This window comes from Rhinoderma darwinii, chromosome 6 (assembly GCF_050947455.1).
Source record: "Rhinoderma darwinii isolate aRhiDar2 chromosome 6, aRhiDar2.hap1, whole genome shotgun sequence".
NCBI classification, from domain to species: Eukaryota; Metazoa; Chordata; class Amphibia; order Anura; family Rhinodermatidae; genus Rhinoderma; species Rhinoderma darwinii.
This window is the reverse complement of record NC_134692.1, coordinates 44,774,635-44,797,883: the sequence shown is the minus strand read 5'-3', so window position 1 is coordinate 44,797,883 and position 23,249 is coordinate 44,774,635. Positions and strand designations below refer to the sequence as shown.

Here is a 23,249-nt window from a genome sequence, read left to right as displayed (position 1 = left end):
TTTATTTATTTTTTACAATGCTCTAGAGGGAAAATTGGAAAAGGGGGATTTTTGAACTTATAATTTGATTTTGGGTTTTTTACATAAAAAAACACCTTTATTTTACTAATATTTACTTTTTTTTTATTAGTCCCCCAAGTGAACTTCAACCAGCGATCGTTGGATTGCTTGAAATATATACTGCAATACTAAGGTATTGCAGTATATCGTGATTCTGACAGGCTTCTATTAAGCCCTGCCTCCGGCAGGGCTTAATAGGAGCACAAAGGTGGCAGACCTGTGGGCCTTCATTAGGTCCCCAGGCTGCCTTAGCAACCATCGCCACTTCACGATTGCATTGCATACGGATCAATTGTGCCGCCCGGGTCCTGTCTGTGATCCATGGAAAGATACGACATATTCTATCTTTCCACGCATCGGAGTGCCGGATCCGTTTTCACGGACCTGATTCACCCCCTAAGATTTTTTGTCCACTAAAATGTTGATTTTTTTAATTTTCACAAGGGATAAAAGAGGAAAAGCACCCCAGCATTTGTAAAGCAATTTCTCCTGATTACGGCAATACCCCATATGTGGTCATAAATGTTTTTTTATTAGAAACTAATTAACCCTTTCAGGACTGATCCTTTTTTGCTTTTTCATTTTCGTTTTTCACTCCCCGCCTTCCAAGAGCCATAATTTTTTTATTTTTCCATCAATAGAGCGGTGTTAGGGCTTATTCTTTGCGGGAAGAGTTGTAGTTTCTATTAAGGGCATGCCCCCACGTGGCGGATTTCCTCCGCAACTGTCCGCATCAATGCCGCACCTAATCCGGGTTGCGGATTACGGCTGCGGATATGCCCAAAATGTGCAGTAAATTGATGCGGACTAGCTGCTGCGGACTGTGGAAAAAGTGCTTCCCTTCTCTCTATCAGTGCAGGATAGAGAGAAGGGACAGCACTTTCCCTAGTGAAAGTAAACGAATTTCATACTTACCGGCCGTTGTCTTGGTGACGCGTCCCTCTTTCGGCATCCAGCCCTACCTCCCTGGATGACGCGGCAGTCCATGTGACCGATGCAGCCTGTGATTGGCTGCAGCCGTCACTTAGACTGAAACGTCATCCTGGGAAGCTGGACTGGAGACAGAAGCAGGGAGTTCTCGGTAAGTATGAACTTCTATTTTTTTACAGGTTGCTGTATATTGGGATCGGTAGTCACTGTCCAGGGTGCAGAAACAGTTACTGCCAATCGCTTAACTCTTTCAGCACCCTGGACAGTGACTATTTACTGACGTCTCCTAGCAACGCTCCCGTAATTCCGGGAGCCCCATTGACTTCCTCAGTCTGGCTGTAGACCTAGAAATACATAGGTCCAGCCAGAATGAAGAAATGTCATGTTAAAAAAGCAAGACGCATCCGCAGCACACATAACATGTGCATGACAGCTGCGGACTTCATTGCGGAATTTAGAATCTCCATTGAAGTCAATGGAGAAATTCCGCCATGAGTCCGCAACCAGTCCGCCACTCCTCCGCAACAGACAGAGCATGCTGCGGACACCAAATTCCGCTCCGCAGCCTATGCTCCGCAGCGGAATTTTACGCATCGTCTAAACGAACACTTCTAAATTTAAGTGGAAGTCAATGGAGAAACGGCTCCGCTGCGGATTAACGCTGCGGAGTGTCCGCAGCGGAATTCAAGTGAAATTCCGCCACGTGTGAACCCAGCCTAACACCATTTAAAGTACCATAAAATGTACTGGGGAAACTGATAAAAAATAATTTGTGGGCTGAAATTGGAAAAAGCTGTGATTCCTCCATTGTTTTTGGGGTTTTGTTTTTAAGTCTTTCACCGTGCGGTAAAAACGACAACTTCAGTTTTATTCTGCGTCTCAATACGATTACGGTGATACCAAATTTATATAGTTTTTTTTATATTTTACTACTTTTACAAAGAAAAAACTATTTGTTAAAATTTTTTTATTGTTTTGTATCATCACATTCTGACATTCAGAACTTATTTTTGGCGGAACGAGCTGTAGCTTTTATTGGTACCATTTTATGGTACATACATCTTCCTGATCACTTTTTATTGCATCTTTTTTAGAGCTAAAGTGACCAAAAAAACAGCAATTTTGGCGTTTGAAATTACGTTTCTATAAAATAATTTATTTTCTGAGACACCATATTCTGAGCCGTAACTTTTTTATTTTTTAGTCAAAAAAGCTGTGGGTGGTCTTGTTTTTTGCGGGTCGGGTCGTAGTTTTTATTGGTACTATTTTGGGGTAAATGTGACTTTTTGATCACTTTTTATTCTATATCTTGGGAGGGGTGGTGACCAAAAATTAGCGATGCTGACATAGTTTTCCGTTTATTTTGTTTGCGGCGTTCACCGTGCATTATAGTTTCATAGTTTGGGTCATTACGAACCAAATATGTGTACTTTTTTTAACGGTTTAATTTTTTTCCTATAATAAATGACTTATTATAGGAAAACAAAAACTTTTATTTTTACACTTTTATAAAACATTTTTATTAACTTTTTTTTACTTTTTACACTTTCTTTTTTTACCTGCAGCTCTGATTGCTGCTAGAATACATTACACTACCTAGGTAGTGTAATGTATTCCAACTGTCAGTGTGACGTCACAGTCACTCTGACAGTAAGTCTAAGAGGACCAGCCAGAGCTGGTCCTCAAAGGCTTCCAGACATGGCAGACCCGGAGGCCGTTGTCTGGCCCCCGGGTGCAATCACAAGCATCAGCAGCCCCCACAATTGCATGGGGGCTGCTGATTTGCTACAAACCCCCAAAATGTGGCGATCGCTGTCGAGCACCGCATTTAACAAGTTAATTGCCAAAATCAGGGGCGATGAGCCGCTGATCGGCAACACTGGAGTGTCAGCTGTCAGGGACAGCTGACATCCCAGTTCCCGATGCACACCTTGTTGCCGACAGTGTGCATCGGGAACGACACAGTGACTTCCTGTCACTCTAACAGGAAGCCTATCAGGAACTACAACTCCTCCCGCAAATAATAAGCCCTCACACCGCTCCATTGATGGAAAAATAAAAAAGTTATGGCTCTTGGAACATGGGGAGTGAAAAACGAAAATGAATGTCTCGGTCCTTAACCCCTTAATGCTCAGCGACGTACTATTCCGTCGTGCTGACCGCCCCGTTCGCGCTCAGTGACTGAATAGTACATCGTGGGAGTAACGGCTATTTCGGCCGTCTTCCCGACACATGCAGGAGCTGTGACAGCTGCTGTCTTGTACAGTGGTTGCCGCAGCTCCTATAGCGGGGACCGATCGCTGTGTCCCTGCTGATTAACTCCTTAAAAGCCGCATTCAATAGCGATCGCGGCTTTTTAGGGGTTAAGCTACCATCGCCGGCCTGCTACACGATAGCGGCCGGCGATGGTGACTATGGCAACCGGACACCTAACAATGGCGTTCGGCTATTCCATCGACGGAAGCCTAGTGGGTCCTGACAAAGTCAGGACCCACTATGCTTGCTGTCAGTGAGTAGCTGACAGCTCTAATACACTGCACTACGCATGCGTAGTGCAGTCAGGGGCGGATTATAATGAGGGCAATCTGGGCAAGTGCCCGGGGCCCGAGGCTGGAAGGGGGCCCAGTTTGCCCCGGTTCTCCCTTACCGGCTGTTAAAATTACAGCCAGTTCAGATAATCGGAATGAAGCGGGACCGCTCACCCAACAAGTGGCCTAGCTATACACTACACTACGCACTACACAATAAAAAGTTACTATAGTAACGGGAGCCGCGGCCCGTCACTATAGTAACTACAGTACTTACCTTCCTGTTTCCGGTGCGCAGCGCATGACATCACCACCATCCTGTAGTTCAGAGTCAGGACATCCGTCGCGGCTGAAGAGCAGGGTAAGTTTAATATCCCTGTCTGCTTGAAGCTGATTGGCGGGGTCCGACTCCCAGGACCCTCGCCAATCACCTGTTTTGAAGGGGACGGAGCGCTCGTACGAGAGCTGGTGCTTCCCCTTCATTCCGGTCACTTACTCACATTGTGAATCCGTGTTGGCGATTCACAGTGTGAGTGAGTAAGTGAAATGAAGGGGAAGCAGCTGTCGTACGAGTGCTGCGGCCCCTTCAAAACAGGTGATTGGCGGGTCCCGGGAGATAGACCCCAAGCCATCAGCTATTGATGGCCTATCCTGAGGATAGGCCATCAATATATAGGGACTGGACAATACCTTTAAGCCTACGATGTTGCAGGCTTAGAGGGCCCATGAGACAGGATCACAGATTGTGTGATGCTGTCTGCTGGGCCCTGTATCTAAGCCAATCACATGGTAGGCTTAGATACAAGGCCCATGTGTGATCCTGTCTGCTGGGCCCTGTATCTAAGCATCTTACATAAGCACATGGTAGGCTTAGATACAAGGCCCATGTGTGATCCTGTCTGCTGGGCCCTGTATCTAAGCATCTTACATAAGCACATGGTAGGCTTAGATACATGGCCCATGTGTGATCCTGTCTGATGGGTTCTGTACCTAAGCATCTTACATAAGCACATGGTAGGCTTAGATACATGGCCCATGTGTGATCCTGTCTGATTGGCCCTGTATATAAGCCTACCACATGTGTTACTAATCGTTTTTGTTGTGTTTGTGTTTTTTTACAGGTTCGGTCGTTGGACTACGTCGGATTCGAGGACTACTTCGATGACTGCGTTTTTATTATCAATAAAATGGTTAATGAGGGTTGTCTGGGTGGTTTTTATTTCAATGAAATATTTTTTCTATGTCTTTGTTTTTTAAACTTTATTACTACCGCCTTAGTAATGGCCGCCGGCTGATTGACAGGGTCCATTACTAAGGCGAGGCTTAATGTTAGCCGGTACAGAGGCTAACACTAACCCCCATTATTACCCCAGTACACACCGCAACCAGGGGTGTTGGGAAAAGCCGGGTATGATCCAGTACCTGACCATATGTTGTGATGGTCGGGCAATGAGGCGGCCGCAAGCTGGTATTATTAGGCTGGGAAAGGCAAAAAACGGTGGCCCTTCCCCCCTGGTAAAAAACGGTGGCCCTTCCCCCCTGCTGTTGCTGGCTGGTTATGAAAAATGGGGGGGGGACCCTGCCAGATACAACAGCAGCAGCCTAGCATTACCAGGGGGTGAAGGGTCACTGTTTTTGGCCTTTCCCAGGTTGATATTACCAGCCTGTGGCTGACCCGGACCCCGAGCATCACTACAGATGGTCGGTTACTGGTTCGTACCCGGCTCTTCCCAGTACCACTGGTGGCGGTAATGGGGGTTAGTGTTAGCCTCTCTGCCTGCTAACATTAAACCTCGCCTTAGTAATGGATGTTGTCAATCAGCCAGCAGCTATTAATAAGGCGGTAATAATAACGATTAAAAAAATACAAGGACATAGAAAAAATATTTTATAGAAATAAAAAAACAAATACAACCCTCATTAACCATTTTATTGAGAATAAAAAAAACGCTGTCATTCAAGTCGTCCTCAAATCCGATGTAGTCCAACAACCGAACATGTAAAATAACACAAACACACAAAAATAATTAATAACACATAAAAAAGCAAAACAATTCTTATACTTACCTTATCTTTAGTTTGTGATTTGTTACTCTTGCAATCCAAGATATAATCTTGATTTTCATAACAAAGAATTAAAAAGAAGGTAAAGAGAAAACAAAAAAGAAAGGGACCAGGACAAGCCAATCCATCCAATAAACTCCTCCCTAACCTCCTCCCACTCCTATCCTTCTAAACCTAAGTATAGAGAGTTACTTTCAGGGGCATAACAATTGCGGTCGCATGGGAGGCGACCACAACTTGGCACGGAGAGGAAGGGGGCCCCTGCACAAGCGCCGCTTACTATGGCGAAGCAGAGAGCCATTGGCTCCCTGCCTCGCCACTAATTCTAGTAAACCACAGCCTGTTATAGTCCTGTGGCCTACTAGAAGTTCCTAAGGACACTGAGGATATCAGCCTTACATCTCGGCGCAGGCAACGTGATGATGTCACTGCATCACGGGCAGCAAGCAGAGGATGCAGGAGCTCGTCATGGGAACAGGGCTAGGTGAGTTTATTTATTTTTATTGGCGTAAGGGGGCATTATTAATGGGAGATGGGGGCCTAGCTACTATATGGGGACACCTATCTTCTATATGGGGGGCCTACCTACTATATGGGGGCCTAATTACTATATGGGGCACCTATCTGTTATATGGGAGCCTAACTACTCTATGGACGACTAACTACTATATTGGGGGGTCTAACTACTATATGGGGCAACTATCCATTTGGGAGGACTAACTACTATATGGGGGCACCTATCTACTATATGTGGCACATATCTACCATATGGGAGCCTAACATCCATATGGGGGCATTTTACTACTTTTTTGGGGCACCTAACTACTTTATGGAGGCACCTAACTATTTTTTGGGGCACAAAAGAGAACTACTATATGTGACACAAAAGAGGACTACTACTGAGTGGGGGCCGCACAAAGGAAGATGTCTGTGCTGTAAATAATTCTGCAGAGACAAGTTGTAGCCAAGAGAATTTTTCTTGTGTTTGGCTAAACCTTCCTCCATTCCCTGATCCTAGTTTCCACGGGGTTTCATTTTCTATGAGATCTGCAATGTCGGACTCACAAAAAAAAAATGGATTCACTTAAATTCTCCACCTGGGTGGACTAATTTGTTATTGATGTGCTACAGTTATTCACAGCATGTAAAACATCCTGACATGATGGAACACGGTTGCCTTTAGAAGAGTTAGTCCACTTGACACCAGATTAATCTGATCCTATAGCAAAATCAAGAAAAGAGTAATTGGGGCTTTTACCACTTACGACTAAGGGTATGATCACACGATTAACAAAAAGGGTATGTGCACACGAGAAGTGGCTTTTTCAGACGTAAATGCTGCTCCTCGTATTATGCGAGGCGTCTTTGACGCCTGTAATCTTGAGCTGCTCTTCATTGACTTCAATGAAGAACGGCTCAAATTACATTGCAAAGACAGCTTACATTGCAATTACAGCTGTCAAACGACAACGCGTCAATGACAGGTCGTCTGCACAGTACGTCGGCAAACCCATTCAAATGAATGGGCATATGTTTGCCGACGTATTGTAGCCCTATTTTCAGACGTAAAACGAGGCATAATACACCTTGTTTACGACTGAAAATAGGTTGTGTGAACCCAGCCTTAACGTCTGAAAATACGGAGCTGTTTTCAAGGGAAAACAGCCCCTGATTTTCAGACGTTTGTTGAGCAACTCGCGTTTTTCGCTGCGTTTTTCGCTGCACTTTCGCAGCGTTTTTTATGGCCGTTTTTGGAGCTGTTTTCGTTGGAGTCTATGAGAAAACGGCTCCAAAAACGTCCCAAGAAGTGTCCTGCACTTCTTTTGACGAGGCTGTAATTTTACGTGCCGTCTTTTGACAGCGACGCGTAAAATGACAGGTCGTCGGCACAGTACATCGTAAAGCCCATTGAAAGTAATGGGCAGATGTTTGCCGACGTATTGGAGCCGTTTTTTCAGACGTAATTGGAGGCGTAAAATCACCTCCATTACGTCTGAAAATAGGTCGTATGAACCCAACCTAAAGTGTCATCATAATTGAGGAATGTGACAATAGCCTCATCACCAGATTTGTTTTTAGCACTTTGGTTTGCCTAGCAGGTCCCACTTTTTTTTTGACAGTCATCGTAAGGTTTGTCCATAATTTCAGTTTGTATAGCAAATCTCTTCAACTTTTTAACAACATTTCATTATGTTCAGGTGGAGCTAATGGAGGAGATATATCAAAACAGGTGTAAAGAAAAAGTGGAGTAGTTGCTCATGACAACAAATCAGATTCCATCCCTCATTTTTTAGAGGCCTTTTGGAAAATTAAAGCAGCAACCCAATTGGTTTTCATGGGCAACTACACCACATTCTATCAGTTTTGATATCTCCCTGAATGTCTGTGAGCTACTCAGTTTTTTTCCCGCTACTAGGCGAGTCATAGTACCTCACCCACTGGTCATCATAAAAAGAATAATGTAAGATTCAATTAATAAATTCAAACATATAAAAAAAATATTGTATTAAGTAGTTAGCTCAGAATATCAAAAAGGGACTTCTTCAATAGTAAAGTATAGTTCCAGGTCAAGGTATTGTTGCAAACCAAGAGACTAGAAAAAAAAGGCATAACAGTTAGTCCTCATGCACACGACCATAATGGTTTTTACTGCCCGCAAATAGGGATCGCAAATACGGATGCACATTTGTAAGCGTCCGCAATTGCTGAAGCCCCCATAGACTTCTGTGGACGAGTCTGTGTCAAGAATAGGACGTGTCCTATATTTTGCGGATCATTTCTACGGCCCAGACACACATCTGTAAATATACGGAAAGGTGTCCATGGCCAATAGAAATGAATGGGTCGGCAATTTCATCCGTAATTACGGATGAAGACTACATACGTCATGTGCATGGGGCCGAATACTCATCTAGACTTCATTAGGACTCAGTAACCTTTGAGAGCAGGCTCAGCTGGTTACATTGCTGTCTTTCTTCTGGTATTTACTTCACTGCAGGCAAAGCTGAATTATAATTCCTGAATATCTGTCTGTTTACTCATTTAGTACAGCTGTCAAAACCATCTATGGCAATAGATAGTTCGGGTATGTTCACACGCTTTAGCAAATTACGTCTGAAATTACAGAGCTGTTTTCAGGCAAAAACAGCTCCTGAATTTCAGACGTTTTTGCAAGTACTCGCGTTTTTCGCGGCGTCTTTTACGGACGTAATTGGAGCTGTTTTTCAATGGAGTCAATGAAAAACGGCTCCAAAAACGTCCCAAGAAGTGACATGCACTTCTTTGACGCGGGCGTCTTTTTACGCGCCGTCTTTTGACAGCGACGCGTAAAATTACACCTCGCCTGAACAGAACATCATAAAACCCATTACAAGCAATGGGCAGATGTTTGCAGGCGTAATGGAGCCGTCTTTTCAGGCGTAATTCGAGGCGTAAAATGCCAGAATTACGTCTGAAAATAGGCCGTGTGAATATATCCTTAAACTCCTGTATATGAGACAGCACTGATTAAGGAGTTTTTTAACAATGTCCATTTAAGTACACCGTTCTTGCCAGGGGGCTCATTTGATATCAGAGAAATCAACGTCTCTCACCTCCCTGCCCAAATGTGAGCGATGTTTCAGACTGCACTGGTTGAGGAGTCTTTATCCATAGTGATTTTAAACACCAATCCAGAAGGAAAAGGTTCAGCACTCCTTGTGGAATATGAAAAAATCTTCTTTATTGGTTAAAATAGATAGCCAGCGGAAGACTGAACAGCAAACAGTGGACAAGAAACATAAAACATACGTTCCCTAAAACATACCTTTCTTTCCCGGGACTTGAATTATCTTAAACCTAATGATAACCTAATGATAATAATGAAAATAAAAATCATTATTGCAATAATATGATTTTATGTGATCGTTGAAAGTAAAATCTGCTATCTGTGCTTGTATTAAAATATAAAGAAGAACTTTTTAGCTTTGTCAAAAGTATACACTCAATTCAGAAAACAAAATTAAGAAGTGTGGGATCCTGTTGGACTGAATTTGTCTTTGTACAGAACCTGAAATAAGCCTATTACAACCTCATAGTGTTGACTTAAATTATAATATATTACATATCTGGAGAAACAATAAAAGACCATGAAATGCCAATCCAAAGGTTGTGTACAGAGGTGTAAGTTTAAGCTCCTGGGCCCCAATGCAAAATCCATGATAGGGCCCCACCTACCATGTGCCATTTATAATACTGGTGTTTTCTTATGGTGCAGGAGTTTTGGGTCCCCTGAGACAACTGCTACCTCTGCACCCTCTATAGTTACGTCCCTGGTTGTGTACTTTCCTACTACTAGCAAAACCTTTGTGCTTCGCCCATATATTTTAGGTATGAAGGAATGTAAACATGCGAATGTAAAAATTTAATTGTTGAAGAATATATATTTCTGTCATATTCCAGAAGCAATACAAAACCATTTTTATACCATCCTTGAGGGCATTGCTATAAAGGTTGAAGGTAGGATCCAGCGCTGGGTGCAATTAAAATGGATTTTCTTTTCCAAGTTTAATGGAATGGAATTAAAAGGAGAAGTCCAGTTGCATGTAGTCCTGGGTGTGTGGAAATGTGGAGGTGCGTGTCCTCGGGGGCCTACGCGTTTCGGACGACTGCTGCGTCCTTAAACTTGGCTGTAGTCGTCCGAAACACGTGGGATAATAATGTGTGTTGATATGCTGTGGATGCTCTGCACTGTGTCATTTGGTTCTATGAGGATAATATTGCAGACACTGAAGTGCCTAGGGAGAGTGTCAGGGACTGCGAGGGGTTAAAGAAGGATGGAACGTTTAAATAATGCCCAGGACCAGGATTGGTGAGCAAGGGGTAAGAGGGGCGTGGTTAAGGAGATATAAGGCTGGGGTTTGGGGCAGAAAGCCCTCTTACCTTCAAGCTGCAGCGGGAGAAACATCCTCTGGTGTAGTTGGGAGATTCAGAGCTTTTTCCTGTCGTTTTAACGGACGGTCCTGCACTGATGGCGGAGGAGCTTTTGCGGCAGGTGGCACAGCGGGTGGCTTTGGAGGGGCCTGCCTGGCTGGAATCCCTATTGTCGGATGGGAAGAGGAGCGGATCAGATCGGGGCATGGAACAGCCGGGAGCAGCTACCCGAGGTAGGCCGCAGCGTGTTATCCGCCCTCCTGTTCGCTTAAGCCCCAGCCCCGTTCCAGTTCGGGGCGCGTGGACTGCGGCACCGTTGCGCGCTGGTCCCAGTATTTCCCCCAGGCCTATTTCACCAGGCGCTTCGTCGGGCGACATAGTGCCGCCCTCCCCCCTGTCCACGCGTCGCGCTGCCGTCCCTCCCCATAGCGGTAAGAGGGCTGCAGTTAAACCGGCACAGGCACGGTACAACCTACCTCGAGCTGCAGCTGCGGGCACGGATGGGGCAGGTGACTTCATGGACAGTGGGGTCAGTATGGCGGGCCCAGAAAGCTGGTCCGCCATGGTTGCCTACCATGAGGCATGTTCGCGGGAACTGGGACTTGCTTCCGGCCCCTGCGAGCAGCCGACGTCATTGCCCCCCATTTTGTTCTCCGTTCAGCCGGAAATGGTTGGAGAGAGAACAGAGGTGGGGCTTCCGAGTCGGCACAGGTCGGCCAGGAAGCAAGATGGCGGCGCCCATGGGAGGAAGATGGCGACGGGCACAAAGAAGCGAGCGGTGAGTACTCAGCCCAGCCCTGGGGCGGGGGCTTCTGCTGCGCCTGCTGCTTCTCACCCCCGGTCTCCTCCGGTCCCCTGCCAGCAGGGGGCGAGGTCGGGTGGGGATTGTGCCAGGGAGTGTAGGATCAGGGGAACATCTGGTCCGGTTTGCCCTTCTCCTGCCTTGTCTCATTTTTCTTCTGTAGGTTCGGTGAGGGAGCGTTCTAGGCGAGGGAAGAAACGTCGTTCTGGGAGACATCGCCGCCACGGCCATCGTAGACGTCGCAGATCAGGTGGCGCGAAGAGGCATGGTCGGCGATCTTCCTCGTCATCCAGCGAAGGATTCTCCTCCTCGTCCGCATCATCAGCATCTGCTTCATCGGAGTCGCGGAAGAGGTCTTCGGGGAGATCATCACGGCCGCAGAGACAGTCGAAGCCGGGTGGTGCGGCACTTGTCGGTGGATCATGAGCAGCTGTCCCAGGTTGTTCCTCCCGCTGGGGCGGTGGAGGAGGTTCAGGCCGTGGTTCCAGTGCCGCGGCAAGTGGCTGAAGGACCCTCTGGAGTCGGTGGGACCTCTGGGAGCGGTGAGTCAGCCTGCGGTGACGCATGGCTTAATAAATCTAATGCATCGGGTACGGATCTGATTTCTGTTTTAAAGGCCGTGGTGGCTGGTTTGAATGTGAATGAGGGAACGTCGGTTCCCTCTGTGCCACCAGGGGGGGCTGGGCTCCCGTCTGAGAGAGAAAATAATTTAGCTAGTCTAACGTTTCGGGATTCGTTGTTTTGCGGGGTCGCTCCTCTCGGGACTCATTTGTCAGCGGGGATCAAGGAAAAAATGTGGAGAAATTAATTTGTGGATATTTGGTCCTTGGTCTCCGTGGAGCAGGTGACTGTCAATAAGGAGCGGGTATTTGAGAGAGGTTCAGATAAAAAAGTTAAGGTAGCAAAAACTTTTGGCAACTGGGTACAGTGTTATGCTACACTGGCTCATGTTATTTGCCAGCGCTACCCTGTAAAAGGGGCCGAGTTGTTTGTTTATTTTGACACAATTTTCAGTGCCCACAGGCTGCACGGTGGTGCAGCCTGGTGGCGTTACGATGAAGAATTTCGAAAACACCGAAAAAGGCCATACTTACAAATGGACACAGCCAGGTCTGAAACGCTGATGAAGGCGAGTGAGCAGGTGCTTTAAATAATAATAGCCACTCCCACTAGTCTTGAGGGGAGTGGTATGTGGTGCATGGGATGTGTAGTAAGAAATAATAAATGAATAGTGTATGTGCAAGTGTAATAATGTGAGTGAAATATAGGGGGCAGTAATGAGTGAAGTGCCTAAAAAATAAATGAATAATGGGATACAAGTGTGTGAAACATGGAGGAATAGTGTGTAAGTCATGAGGCGCAACGTCACTAGCCAGGTAGAAGCCTATTTGTGACGCCTTGATAATTCATAGAGCGGGCTACCCTGCTTGCTAGGCCAAACAACAACACACCATGCTCTCCCAGCATCAAAGACCTGGCTGTGTCCAAAAGAAGCGAATATAAGTAATAATGAAAAATGATGAAGAATTTCGGCGTCGTTTGGCTTTGTCGCCGGATATTAGTTGGGCGACAAAGGCAACGGATGTTTGGTTGCAGCTCATCTTAGCGCAAGGGAGCAGACAACAACGCCCCTTTCCCAGTGCGGCCGCAGCGCCAGGCCCCGCCCCTGGTGCTGCGGCCGCTAGGCCCACGGGAGCCTGTTGGCTCTACAACGAGGGTCATTGTCGGTTCCTTGCCACGTGCAAATTCCAGCATGAATGCTCCATCTGTGGGGGCGCTCATTCGGTGCTCAGGTGTTTCCGGAGAGGTAAGCAGCCGGCCAAGGCACCTCCTTCCGGCGCAGCGGAGAATGCCGGTGAACGTTCTCGAGATGGGCCCGTGGTTAGAGCGGTACCACAGGAGACGGGAAGCAGAGGTGCTCACTAGTGGGTTTTCCTATGGTTTTGAAATCCCTTTTGAATATTCTGCAACGTTGTCATTGGCTGACAATTTGAAGTCGATCAATGAGAATGTTGGTGTTGCGCGTCTAAAATTGGCTAAGGAAGTGGAGTTGGGGAGGATGGCAGGTCCATTTTGCGAGCCGCCATATCCGAACCTGCGAGTTTCCCCCCTCGGCTTAGTTCCAAAGAAGGAGCCGGGGAAGTTTAGGTTGATACATCACCTTTCTTTTCCCCGCGGTGGATCGGTTAACGACGGGATCTCCAGGGCGGATACGGCGGTTTCGTATACATCTTTCGATGTGGCAGTTAGGTTGGTGCAGGCGGCAGGACAGGGCGCGTTTTTAGCTAAGTCTGACATTGAAGCGGCGTTTCGGTTGCTGCCGGTTCATCCGGACTGTTTTCACCTGCTGGGTTCTTGCTTGGATGGTGCATTTTATGTTGATATGTGCCTTCCCATGGGTTGTTCCATATCATGCAGTTATTTTGAAATGTTTGCTTCATTTCTAGAATGGGTAGTTCGTTTGGAGTCTGGTTTTGCTTCGGTCATTCATTATTTGGATGATTTTCTTTTTGTGGGCCCTAGGGGCTCTGGGTTGTGCAGCACGTTGCTGCGGGTGTTTCGGCAAGTGATGTCTCGTTTTGGTGTACCTATTTCAGAAGAAAAGACTGAGGGCCCGGTAATGGTTTTGTCCTTCTTGGGTATTGAAATAGATACCGTACAGATGATTTTTCGCTTGCCCTCTGACAAATTGGCAAGTTTGGTGTCCCAGGTTGACCAGGTCATGGGGTCTAAGAAAGTGACGTTAAAGCAGTTACAGTCGTTATTGGGATTGCTGGTGTTTGCCTGTCGGATAATTCCTATGGGTCGTGTTTTTTCTCGGCGTTTGTCATAACCACTAGGGGTATATCGAAACCGGAGCATTTCATCCGGGTAACTTCTAGGATGAAAAAGGATTTGTTTGTATGGCATTCGTTTTTGAGTTCATTTAATGGGAGGTCGGTTTGTCAAGACGCTGAGTTGTCTAATATAGATTTGGAATTGTTCACGGATGCAGCTGGGAGTGATGGTTTTGGAGCAATTTTGGGCCGAAGTTGGTGTAGATCCCCTTGGCCCTCGCATTGGGGGGAGTTAGGTTTGGTACGTATTTTGACGTTATTAGAGTTGTTTCCTATTATTTTTGCTATAGATTTGTGGGGTAGCTCGATGGTGAATAAGCGGATTGTATTTTGGACAGACAACATGGCGGTGGTGCACGCGGTGAACGGTTTGTCGTCTAGTTCATTGCCGGTATTAGCTTTAATACGATGGTTGGTTTTGAAATGTCTGGAGTTGAATGTGTGGTTTCGTGCGAAACATGTTCCGGGAGTCCATAATGTGATGGCCGATGCTTTGTCTCGTTCACAGATGTCCTGGTTTCGGGAATTGCACCCGGCAGCTTTGGCAGAAGGGGAGTCCCCCCCCCCCCTTCACTTATGGGCCCTGGTCGAGGACAACTTATGAGACTGTTGAGGGGTTCTGTGGTGCCAGCGACTTGGAAGAGTCATTGCAGAGCGTGGGATCGGTGGCTGGAGATTTCGGGGGGTAATTTCCCATCACAGGATGGTTGTCACCTTGATATCACCCTTGCAAATTTGGTGTAATTACGTCAGGAGGGTTGCAGTGCGGCCACTGCTGGAAAACATTTGGCAGGTGTGGCCTTTATGTTAAAATTGTGGGGATGTAGAGATGTTACAAAAGAATTTGTCGTTAGGCAGTTTTTGAAAGGGTGGAGAAAAGAGGCGTTTTCCAGGGACACGAGGCATCCGGTATCCTTTGCGCTCCTGGGTCGGCTTCTATCCGTTTTGAGTTTTGTGTGCCGGGATGAATATGAGGTTTTGTTGTTTGGCGCAGCGTTTTCTTTGGCTTTCTTTGCCGCATTGCGGGTTAGTGAGCTGGTTCCACCCAGCGTGAATACAAGCGGTGGGCTTCTCGGATCCGATGTGGTGGTGTTGGGGGATTCCCTCCGAGTCTGCGTTCGGAGGTCAAAAACAGATACGGCAGGGAGGGGAGCTTGGTTGTCGATTGGGAGGATTAGGGGCCAGGATTGTACGGTAAAGTTGGTTCAGGAATTTGTGTCTGTCCTGGTGTCTGGGGCTCAATTCTTGATACACAAAGATGGTTCAGCAATGTCGCGCTTTCAATTTGAGGCGGTTTTTAAGGCCGGGCTGAAGCACCTGGGGCTGCCCTGGGCGAGTTTGGTACGCATTCGTTTAGGATTGGCGCTGCCACGGAAGCAGATGCCTTGGGCTTGGATTCAGTGGCTATCATGTGTTTGGGTAGATGGTGTTCTAATAGCTATAAGTCGTATGTGCGACCGGATTTGGTTTTAAAGTGTGATTAATTATGGTGGTCCCCCTGTTAGTTCTTCCCCCCCCCCCCTTTTTTTTTTTTTCCCTGATGTTTGCCCCCCTCCCCGGCCCTCTCTTCCCCTCCCCTCCTTCCTCGTTTCTTTGTGGTATCGTGTTATGCTATTCCTGTCTGTATTCCTTTTTTCTCATTTGACCGGGAATTTAGCTTGACTTTTCTTTTGTTAGGGTCTCGGCGCCCCCAGGTGTGGATCCTGGGGCACTCATATGTGCATTGGGCGGCAGTCCGAGCAGTACGGAGGCCGTTGGGTCCGAATTTGGGCCTCTCACAGGCCGACGTCCACTGGAGAGGTGTCCGGGGACTACGGTGGGTGCAGTTGCTGCCAGAAGTAGTGGCAGTTACGAGGCACACTGACGGACCTGTTGTCCTGATCATTCACGTCGGGGGGAATGATATCGGCCAAGTTAAAATGGCCGAGTTGTTATCCTTAATTCGGACTGATTTAGCGCGCTTTCAGGATCTGTTTTCTCGCTGCGTTGGAGAGAGTGCGCAGGTTACTTAATGTGCGGGTGTTGCGGTTCATTCGCTCGATAGGTGGAGTTGGGCTGCGACACCAATCCTTGGAAGGGGATAATGCGGACTTGCTGGCGCCGGATGGGGTACACCTCAATGATATCGGGCTCGATATCTTTCTGTTGGATTTGTTGGATGGTGCCGAGAGAGGACTGGCGTTACTTGGTGGGGGTGGTCGGGGGACTGAGTAGGTTTCTCAGTTCCCCTCCTTGGCGGAAAGTACGGCAAAATAAGACAGAGTTAGCACCCTACATGCCTGATGGAGACAGGGAGCATCGGCATTTCAGGAGAAGGAGAGAAAGAAATATATATATATGTCTTCATGCCGATAGTTGTAAATAATAATAATAAAGCTGTGGCCACTTCCACTTTTCCATAAAGAAGGTGTTGGTGTTTTATTTAAAGAAGGATGGTATAAGGTCCTGGGCAGGTAAGGTGGACAATGGGTCCTTGCAGTCTTGCAGACACTGAAGCGCCTATGGAGAGTGTCAGGGACTGCGAGGGGTTAAAGTAGGATGGAACGTTTAAATAATGCCCAGGACCAGGATTGGTGAGCAAGGGGTAAGAGGGGCGTGGTTAAGGAGATATAATATATATATATTCTTGTTCTGGCGTTTTTTCTGGTTTTTCGTAGATGTCACAGCTTGCGGAAAGTACGGCAAAAGAAGACAGAGTTAGCACCCTACATGCCTGATGGAGACAGGGAGCATCAGCATTTCAGGAGAAGGAGAGAAAGAAATATATATATATGTCTTCATGCCGATGGTTGTAAATAATAATAATAAAGCTGTGGCCACTTCCACATTTCCATAAAGAAGGTGTTGGTGTTTTATTTAAAGAAGGATGGTATAAGGTCCTGGGCAGGTAAGGTGGACAATGGGTCCTTGCAGTCTGTGTGGGGATTTCCATTAGGAGCAGAATCCCCACACAGTATAATGTCCTTTAGCTGCCCCATACAGTATAATTCCCCCATAGCTGCCGCATAACTATAATGCCCCCAAATCTGCCCCATACAGCATAATGCCCCCATAGCTGACCCCATAGGGTATAATTCCCCATAGCTCCCCTTCTACAGTATAATGCCCCCTTAGCTGCCCATAGTGCCAGTGCCCTTGTAGATTGTGACACAGTGCCCATGTAGAAAGTGCCCCTATATAGTGCCAAAGTGTCTATATAGATAGTGCCACACCCCCCTTTAAGATAGCGCCACCCCCCCTGTAGATAGCGCCATTGGGACTCCCTCTAGGAGCGGAATCCCCAGTCAGAACATAGGCCGGGGATTCCGCTCCTAGAGGGAAGCCCTGATGTCACTGTCCATGTATGGACAGTGACGTCAGTGGCTACTCCTTGAGCGGAATCCCCGTAGCCGACTCTGGCCGTGGATTCTATTCCAGGAGGAGCCCCTGATGTCAATGTCCATATGGTCCATGGACAGTGACCTCAGGGGTTTCCTCTAGGAGCTGAATCCCTGTCCAGATCATCGACAACGGGGATTCCGCTCAAGGAGTAGACACTGACGTCACTGTCCATATATAGACAGTGACATCAGGGCTTCCCCGAGCACAGCACTTAAAGTAGCACTGTGCCTGGGGAATCCTTGGTTAGCAGAGGAGCTCCCTCTGCTCCTCCGCTCTAAACTAATTCTGAAGCAGGGAGCTTATGGTTTCCTGCTTCAGAATTGAGTTCAACTGTATCTGCAGATACAGTTGACAGTGGCACATACCCCCGGCCGCTAGGTACATCGGGACACCGCCCGGACGGTTGGAAAGTATGTGTAGCCTATGGTAGAGCAGGGAGATACCGCCCTGCTCTGTTAAAGCATTCAATAGTATCTGTATCTGAAGGACGCAGATACTATTGAATGTGGCGTTGCTACAGCTGGAGCAGCCATAGCGGCTGCTAGTAGGGCCTCCGTACACAGTGGGCCCCTGTCGGCGGGCGTCACGAGCCCCCTCATTCCACAGGCCCGTAGCAGCCGCTATGGCTGCTGGAGCGGTAGTTATGCCACCGTTCAGGCTGTACGATGTGTTTCTCCAACTTTCATACTGTGATAATAGTATGGGTTCTAACATGGGACACAGGACTTCTTGATTGACCGGCAATGAATCATAACTTGGGATTCACCAAATGCAACAAACATGTTGTTATTGTTAGGCCGGATTCCCACGGGACGCATACGGTGCGTAAAAATCACACAGCGCGTCCGACCTGGAACCTGCAGGACTTTCTGTCTGAAAAATCGCACAACATTATGGTGCGATTTTTAGGACGGAAATTCCTCTGTGGAGAAAAGACGTTCATACTTACCCCCTCCCTCCTCAGACGTCCGCTCCGGCCTCCCTGGATGATGTTGCAGGCCATGTGACGCTGCAGCCTGTAATTGGCTGCAGTGGTCACATAGGATACAACGTCATCCCAGGAGGCCGGAATGCAGGAAGAAGGAGGGCGTTCTGGGTAGGTATGATTGATTAATTTTTTTCCCAGGGTTGCGATTTTCGCTGCTAATACGCCGCAAGTCACAACACTTGACTTTCTGTTGGGGGATTTGCAACCCCATTGAATTCAATGGAGAAAACCCGCAGCAGAAAATCAATGAAAATGCAGCATAAATTGATATGCTGCGGAATTAAATTCACACCGCAGGTCAATTTATTAACGTTTTACGCCGCGGTTTTTTTCCGCAGCGTGGGCATGAATGCAGCGAAATACGCATTCTCTGTTTCCCATTGATGTCAATGGGAGGTCAGAGGCGTAAACGCCCGAAGATAGGGCATGTCCCTTCTTTTTTCCGCGAGACGGTTTTTCCGCTCACGGGAAAAAAACACCTCCGCCACCCATTGAAATCAATGGGAGGCATTTTCGGCCGTTTTTTGGCGCGTTTTGCGGCGCGGTTTCCGTGTAAAAAAATCTCTGTATGAACTGGCCCTTCTTTTCAAATTACTTCTGGCTCCAATAGTCTTTCCTCACCCTTTTTAGTGGTATACCCTTTTTAGCTCATTCACTACAGATTTTAATGTATTGATTTTAAAAAATACATTCACAATGTATTTGCATCCTTTATTTCATTGCTTTTACCATTTCTACACATCTTTTATTACATTTTTCATCCTCATATAACTGTAAGTTCCCTCTATTTCACAGTTAGGGTATGTTCACACGGCCTATTTACGGACGTAATTCGGGCGTTTTTGCCCCGAATTACGTCTGAAAATAGCGCCTCAATAGCGCTGACAAACATCTGCCCATTGAAAGCAATGGGCAGACGTTTGTCTGTTCACACGAGGCGTATATTTACGCGCCGCTGTCAAATGACGGCGCGTAAATAGACGCCCGCGTAGAAGAAGTGACCTGTCACTTCTTTGGCCGTAATTGGAGCCGCTATTCATTAACTCCAATGAATAGCAGCGCTAATTACGGCCGTAAGTGACGCGGCGTTTAAGCGCCTGCACATGCCGGTACGGCTGAAATTACGGGGATGTTTTCAGGCTGAAACATCCCCGTAATTTCAGCCGTTACGGACCCCCGCCGTGTGAACATACCCTTAGGGTATGTGCACACACACTAATTATGGACGTATTTCGGCCGCAAGTACCGGACCGAACATAGTGCAGGGAGCCGGGCTCCTAGCATCATAGTTATATACAATGCTAGGAGTCCCTGCCTCTCTGCAGGACAACTGTCCCGTACTGTAATCATGTTTTCAGTACGGGACAGTAGTTCCACGGAGAGGCAGGGGCTCCTAGCATCGTACATATGTATGATGCTAGGAGCCCGGCTCCCTGCACTGAGTTCGGTCCGGGACTTGCGGCCGACATACGTCCGTCAATTACGGACGTAATTAGTGTGTGTGCACATACCCTTACATAACAAACATTTCCACCACCTCTCTTTCCCCATATCTACCCTGCTTTTGTTATTTTTTTAAGTACAGATCCCTTTTTCATAAGCTTAGTTACCCGGGTCTCTGGCATAATTGTTATATATTACAATTATATATTTCCCTTGATTTGCTATCTACCTTGGATAGCTTCACAGCATTCTAGGCAGTGTACATCCTCAAGCACTACTTCTGTCCCCTGCTCCTGATTGGCTCTCATTGCACTCAGGCGTCCTTTGGTTGCCTTTGACAACGAGTCCCACTCTGGCCGCCTTTTCATTTCTATTTGTCCTTAAGGGTATGTTCACACGCTAGCTGTCATTTACGGCTGAAATGACAGCCTGTTTTCAGAAGAAAACAGCTGCCTCGTTTCAGCCGTAAATGCTCCTCCTCGTATTATGCGAGGCGTCTTTGACGCTCGTATATCTTGAGCTGCTCTTCATTGAGTTCAATGAAGAACGGCTCAAATTACGTGGCAAAGAAGTGCCCTGCACTTCTTTGCCGAGGCAGTCAATTTACGCGTTGTCGTTTGACAGCTGTCAAACGACGACGCGTACATTTCAGGTCGTCTGCACAATACGTCGGCAAACCCATTCAAATGAATGGGCAGATGTTTGCCGACGTATTGTAGCCCTATTTTCAGACGTAAAACGAGGCATAATACGCCTCGTTTACGCCTGAAAATAGGTAGTGTGAACCCAGCCTTACTCTGCAGCGTTCTCCGGCATTTCTCACTGTGTGTCCATGCCACTACGCTGACACAGATGGACACATATGTACTTACTATGTTTCTATTGAAGTATGCATACGTTCATTCATTTTAATTTGTGTAAATACAGTACCTTTTGCCCTTTTAAATAATTTTAACACCTGCATATTTATTATCTATATTATTATTACTATTTATTATATGTACATTATGCTACAAACACACTCTGCCTGTTGATTTTATCACTGCACACTTACTTGTTGTATACGTTTTTGTCCTCTGTTCACATTGGTTCTTAACCCTTTCCGTTATCCTCCTCCATTTGACCTTATGTGAGGTCATGAGGGTGTGCTTGGCGTTTTTTTTAACAGTTTTGGACTGCTATATAAGTGTGTTACTTTATAACTTTGTATTACTGGCCTGAGGAAGATGCTAGTCCAGCATCGAAATGTGTAGCCATAAATAAAGTAATCTTGCTATACTATATACTACCACTACTGCTAGTGTCTTAGTCAGCAGGTGTCTCAGAGAGGTTTCTGCTGTTTCTCCTTTGCTTTATGTTGTCTATCGGCGGTGGCACGCCCATAGAGTATCATTCACAGGTCCAAATAATTAGCATTGAACCCATGCTCGAAACTCTCTGGGCATCATATGTTTGCCACGGCAACATTACCGCCCAGCGTGCCGGAACGTCTCTCTACTCCCGATGTTAGTTCGGGCAGAAGAGTATAACTGGAGGAACATTTTAAGCATTGGCTCGCATATTGGGGGAAATTGCAAACAACTTGTGGACAGAAAAACTATATGTGAAAGTCTTCAAAATACATTATAAAAAAAATGCAAGGCCTAAAGTTCATTACAGTTGCTGTATTCTGGATAGTCACTAACTGGGCCAATTTCAGATTCATTCCTTGCTTTTCCAGCCTTTGCTGTTCCTCTTGATATTTATTACCAACTGTTGTGCCATTGGTGATGATGACATATAAGTGCCATCCACTTGGTTGCCTCCAACAGTTCACTCGGACACTTACTGTTGTGGCCCAAGTGCTGATAAAGGGTTTTTCTACTTCAGATTCCCAAAGAACAGGGCTAAAAGACACTGATCTGACGTATCCAGCCTCAGGCTAGGGCTATATGGCGACTTTGGCCACGACACAGCAAATGCAAGTGATCAGGAGAGAGAGAGTAATTGCATTTAAATACTTAGTGTTTCTATTCATTTTACAGATTTTTTTCATCTAAATCCATTGGCAAATCCACATAACATGGCAGTTCAGCTGTTCAAAAAGAAGACATTCTCATCGGTATACCACAAGCATATGATTCCAGCCTCCAATGAAATCATGCAACTCATTTTATCTTATGTGAGGGAGAAAGTAAGTATAAATTACAAATATACCCTATGGAAAACATACGTTTCAGTCAGAGAAATTTTTGTTACCGGTTCCTCTATGTAAATAGACAAGTAAACAATCAATAGCTAGATATGAAAATTCCAGTACAGGTTTTTAATAATCTTTTTAAAGTGCAGCTATAATATAACTATAAAGTTCTAGCATAGTATAAAAATAAAATAATTTACTCTCTGATGCATTATACTGGGAATGAAGTACAATTTCATGTACAGGCAGTATAGGACTGAAGTATTTTGAGCCCACCAGTGGAAATTGTTCTACTGTCCAGCTATACAGAACAAGTACATATCTTCTTTTACTTGTATTTTATACTATGTCAAGAGTGGTTAAACTTTTTCAGCATGGGACCTACTTTTTTTAGAAACTGTTATTACTTATTACACTTGCTCCATAGTCCTACCTTCTTCATACTGTCGTACCTGGTCCTATCTATTGCCCTGCTCTGTGCTAGGGTATATATTAGCCATCAAGTAGTATGTAAGAACCAGCTAATAGCACTTGTCAAGACTCATTTAGAGTTCCTAAATTATTTGGCTATTAGCATTTCACTAGAAAAGGGTGGACGGCATGCTGAAACACAAACCTATGAGAATGTAACTTTCCCACTTCTGTGCAGATGCCAACAGAACAGCCTGGTGGCCTAAAATTGACATCTGCAGGTGTTGGCAGTGAGATCTACCAGTATTTTGCAATCCACTATTTGCCCACTTAGGGCCTGTTCACATCACCGTTGCCCTTCCGTTGAGGGGTTCCGTCGGAGGTATCCATTGGGTTAACCCCTCAACGGAAAGGCCAACGGAAAACTAAGCTTTCGTTTCCCACACCATTTATATCAATGGTGACAGAAACATTGCTAAAGGTTTCCGTTTGTCACCGTTGTGACAGTGTTCCGTTGTTTTGACTGAATCAATAGCACAGTCGCTATCAAAAGTCAAGATTGCCAAAACTTTTGGCAATTGGCTCCAGAGTTTTTCTACCCTAGCACATATTATATGTCAGCGTTAACCTGAGAAGGGGGCTGAACTTTTTGTTTATTTTGACACAATTTTTAGCGCCCATAGGCTGCACAGAGGTGCAGCCTGGTGGCGTTATG

The 23,249-nt window shown here is 46.2% G+C and overlaps 1 protein-coding gene and 1 long non-coding RNA gene across 3 annotated transcripts in view; one reads left to right on the top strand and one right to left on the bottom strand.

Annotated features, from left to right (window-relative positions):
* LOC142655456 (uncharacterized) overlaps positions 1 to 23,249 on the bottom strand; it is a 94,662-nt gene that overhangs the window by 6,512 nt on the left and 64,901 nt on the right. The window contains exons 2-3 of one of the 2 annotated variants that reach the window (XR_012849494.1): positions 9,388 to 9,430; positions 9,176 to 9,277 (exon numbers count right to left, since the gene is read on the bottom strand). The exons of the other annotated variant lie outside the window; for it this stretch is intronic. This is a non-coding gene — a long non-coding RNA (uncharacterized LOC142655456). The remainder of the gene's footprint in view (positions 1 to 9,175; positions 9,278 to 9,387; positions 9,431 to 23,249) is intronic. 2 annotated transcript variants of the gene reach the window in all.
* Positions 22,007 to 23,249, top strand: part of LOC142656290 (putative methyltransferase DDB_G0268948) — a 34,256-nt gene continuing 33,013 nt past the window's right edge. The window contains exon 1 of the mRNA XM_075831186.1: positions 22,007 to 22,117. Coding sequence (XP_075687301.1) covers positions 22,007 to 22,117 — 111 coding nt within the window. The remainder of the gene's footprint in view (positions 22,118 to 23,249) is intronic.